The sequence below is a fragment of the Camelina sativa genome, chromosome 18, assembly GCF_030686135.1.
Source record: "Camelina sativa cultivar CO46 ecotype springtype chromosome 18, ASM3068613v1".
Classification (NCBI taxonomy): Eukaryota; Viridiplantae; Streptophyta; class Magnoliopsida; order Brassicales; family Brassicaceae; genus Camelina; species Camelina sativa.
The window spans coordinates 5,450,943-5,455,409 of record NC_141897.1 but is presented as its reverse complement, the minus strand read 5'-3'; the positions used below and the strand labels follow the sequence as shown (position 1 = coordinate 5,455,409).

At 41.5% G+C, this 4,467-nt stretch overlaps 1 protein-coding gene across 1 annotated transcript; it reads right to left on the bottom strand.

The window, feature by feature from the left end:
• Positions 1-4,056: 4,056 nt before the first annotated feature.
• LOC147921562 (uncharacterized) lies at positions 4,057-4,467 on the bottom strand. Its single transcript, XM_087497739.1, has one exon. It carries the CDS (start codon positions 4,465-4,467, stop codon positions 4,057-4,059), a length of 411 nt encoding a protein of 136 aa, XP_087353865.1.

Here is a 4,467-nt window from a genome sequence, read left to right as displayed (position 1 = left end):
AGTTGTTCCAGAATCTGCATTTACAATCTCCCCCTTTTTGACTGAGTTTGATACTCAAGCATCTCTCTGGTTCATCCTGAAAAGACACTCCAACAGACACAAGCCAAAAAACAGAACAAGCAACAACTAGACAAAAACAGCAATCATTATCTAGCAAACAGTCACAAACTTGTTCAAACAGAACTATGATTAAGAACCTAACAATCAGAAACCCCAGCGGGCTGCAGCGGAAACCATGTTCTTCATAGCTCTCTAATCAGACTTAATCAATTGGCATATTCTCGATCATTAGCAACCTAAGATCAACCAAATAATCAATTAAGTCTCTCCCATAAACAATGGTTCTCCCCCTAAACCAAGTAGCTACAAGGATTCTCTCCCATAAATCCAGAACTCCTTAACATTAGGCATTGATTAGAATTATAAAAATAACCAGAACCAGAATCATTCTCCCCCAGCTTGAGTGATCAACTAAGTCAAAAACAGACATATGTATCACAACAGTATAATGAGTTATGGAAATCACTTACCTGCTAACAATGCTCCGCATCCTTAAGCACTTTGATGATCAATCTTGTCGCCTATGGAAACAGCTTCATGTGTGTAGGCATTTTGATTCTTCTTGCACCCACAACTAGATGTTGGGCAATAGGACATTGATAGTCGAGAATTAGAACAACAAGTAGCTCTTTGATCGAATCACAGTTGATACAAGACTCGGTGGTGAGTCTTATACCGGGATAGAGTTGATGGCTTCACAAGCTGGCGGTCGCTTCTCTCTTGTGAAGGAAAGATGGTCGATGGTGTAGATTTGACACGATGGCGGTCGCTTCTCTCGTGTGGGATCGATAAAGGGGAAGTGTTGGCGGAGCAAAGTACACCACAGACTTAGCCTTGTGGAATCTCACACACAAGACAAAGAACAAGCTTATTCTCTTAAGAACACTGAAAGAGAAGAAGAAGAAAATTCAGAGTTTTATTAATATCAAAGGTGAAAAATCATACAACTGCTGCAAGGGGACTTTATAAGAGTCCTTCAGCTAGCCCTAAGGCCGAAAAATAAATGCAAAATAATGCAACAAAGGAAAGCAAATAAAATCAAACACAAACCATTGTTTTTGGAAAGTAAATAAACTAATTAAAGAAAATACTAAGCAAACTTGATCTCTCCTGATGAGCACGCCTTCTAGCCGTTGTTGGGGTTGGTGGAACCTGCAAGGATCGAAAATATTGAATAAGACTTACCTGGATGCAATCTAGGTCCAATAGACGTTCTCTGAACCACTTCTTGTACTACTCGATGAACTACTTTAGGGTTGTCTTGTATTGGCTTGTTTACTGAAGTAGGGGTCTTCCTGGAGTTCCTCTAGAGTATCTTGATCAGCCTCTTGATGCTCGTTCATGTCCTCTATGTCTTGGTCTTGATCTTCACTATCTTGATCGGAGGTGTAGCTTGTATCACACGTCTCTTGCAGATCCAATGTCTTCTCTTGGATTCTTGAGGTTCCTTGACCTGCCAAAAGAGGTTTCATACCTGGGGAACTAGTTTGATCCAGGCTCATTTGGGTGAAGGCTGCAACAAGCTCTTCCTCAACAATGTGGTCATCTCGGTTGTGGCGGCATGATGGTGGTACAGACTAGTTGACGTCCTTCAGATCTAGGGAGCTTACAATGTCTTGAACAGCTAGGTTAAACCTCTTCCTTAGCTGTTTAGCCTTTGATCGTGTCACAGGGCCTTCTCGTACTTCTGGTACAGGATGTGGTACAGGATCTGGTTCAACGGTTTGGGCGGTAGGGTTGATGTCCACATCATTCCCTCCCTCTTCAGAAGGTTTTGTCCTCAAAACTGAATCTCCTGGATCATAAGCAGACAAGTCAGCTACATTAAAAGTGTGAGAAATTTTTACCTCATTTGGTAGCTCCAAACGGTATGCATTGTCATTGATCTTCTCAAGAACTTTAAATGGACCATCGCCTCTTGGTGATAACTTAGAGGCTCGCTGTGTTGGAAATCTCTCAGGTCTCATATGCAACCAGACCCAATCTCCTGGTTTGAACAACATCTCCTTTCTTCCCCGATCAGCCTTGCGTTTATTGTCGGCATTCTTCTTTTCCAAATTTGCTTTGGCTTTGTCATGCAACTTCTTGATGATTTCTTCTCTTCTTAGCCCATCTTGGCAAACCTGTTCTATCTGAGGCAAGGGTGCTAAATCTAATGGAGACAAAGGGTTAATTCCATAGTCTATCTCAAAAGGAGATAGTTTTGTAGCCGAATGTACAGCACGATTATAAGCAAACTCAATAAAAGGAATGCAATCAACCCATGTTGCCATATTTTTACCAAGAGTGGCTCTAAGTAAAGTAGAGAGAGTTCGGTTTACCACTTCAGTTTGTCCATCCGTTTGGGGATGACAAGTTGTAGAGAATAGAAGCTTGGTACCTAACTTTCTCCAAAGTGTCTTCCAAAAGTGGCTCAAGAACTTGGTGTCACGATCAGAGACTATTGTTCTTGGAATTCCATGGAGGCGCACCACTTCCTTGAAGAACAAATTTGCGGTTTGAGTCGCATCATTGGTCTTGTCACACGGGATGAAGTGTGCCATCTTGGAGAACCGGTCCACAACAACAAAGATTGAATCCTTGTGTTTAATCTTTGGCAATCCTAAGACAAAGTCCATAGAAATATCTACCCAAGGAGCGTTAGGAATAGGTAATGGTAAGTAAAGACCATGAGGATGTATCTACCCAAGGCACGTTTTTCTTAATCACGACAGTCATTGGTGCAACCAGTGTACTAAAATCCCTGACGAACCTCCTGTAGAAGTTTGCAAGACCATGAAAGCTGCGAACGTGTCCAATCAAAGTTAGAGTAGGTCATTCTCTTATTGCCTTAATCTTCTCCTCATCCACGTGTAGGCCCTGTTTACTCACTACAAAACCTATTATCACACAAAATTGAAGCATGGTGTAAGAATGTACCGTACGCTGTTCTCAATTGTTTGATCCTCATCAGGTGATTGAAACAAGTTTACAAGGCATTAACCTCAAATTCAACAATTGAACAAAGTACCTTAACAAGCTTCTGAGCGTAGCAGAAGATTAGCTTTGTTCCTAGAAAGCAATAGCCACTAGATCCTTCACGGTGATTCAGAAGGTGGCATCTCTTCAAGTTTCTGCTAGCTCATTTCAACAATATCAACCTTATGTTGCATGTGCCTTTGAAATGCTTGACAATCCTTTCAGCAGCTTGCATGTGTGATACTAAAACACTCACAGCTTGCAAGTACATAACAGATGTCTGATTTGGTGGTACAACACATCTTCAGACAACTGATCAGTCCACCATACCAGTTACCATTTACACAATCTCTTGAATCATCTTCTAAGATAGAACATTTCCAACTCTCATAGGTGTGGCTTCATCTTCACTCCTTTTTTACTCACATGCACTGATCAAACTTTTGGCATACTTGCATTGGTATATGAATATCAAAACCTTACAGTTGCTAGTAAACAGTCTTCTGAAGAAGCCATTCCTAGCACTCCCGCTAACAACCAACTGATACAGCATGAAGTTATGCACAAAGACAATCTCTATCAGGTTTCTGATTACCTCGTGTTAATGTGAAGGTGCTGCGTCTAGCAAACTCTCCTTAGAGCTTTATACCAGCACTCATGCCTTGTTCTTCACAACTTGTCCATGTTTGTCTTTTCTGTTCTGCAACAACGTCTATAGACATAGTAACCACCTCTGTAGCTTCGCATGTCGCCTGTCTGAGATATATCATATTGTCGCAGTCTGAATCCATTAGCAAAGCTCTGCATTGCCACACCATTACCTACAGCCGAACAACTCTGGGTAGTAGCAGTAAACACAACAACTCTGCCCTCCTAAATCCTTCCAGCAGCTTCTTGATGGATGTGATTCTCACAGTTTCATGACTGCTGCAACTTACACTTAACAACAACTAGTTAATGCACTCCTTCTGAGATCATGTCTCTAGGCATCATAGAACACTGCTGATTGAACTCTTTTGCTTGTGAATTAGACGACTTTCACATATAATAACTATTATCAGAGCGCTGACCTTCGACTCGAATATTGTGGCACTCATCAACCACCTGACATCCTTTCTCGGTGAAGGTAACATCTAAACCCTCATCACACAACCGACTGCTGCTAATTAGATTGGTTTTTAGACCATCAACAAGGTAGACAAATTCCAGAGTGGGCTGATCTTTACAACGAGATACACCTTTGCCTCTGATTTTACCTTCAGCTTCATCTCCAAAAGTGACCATGTCAGCTAAGCCTTCTTCAAAGTTTTGTAGCCTTCCTTGATTTACAGTCATGTGCCTTGAAGAACCACTATCAAAGAACCAGTGCTTCAACACAACGGTCTGTTGATCATCAACAGTGTGCGCAACATAACAGTTCATGTCACGCTTCTTGATGTTTACTCGCAT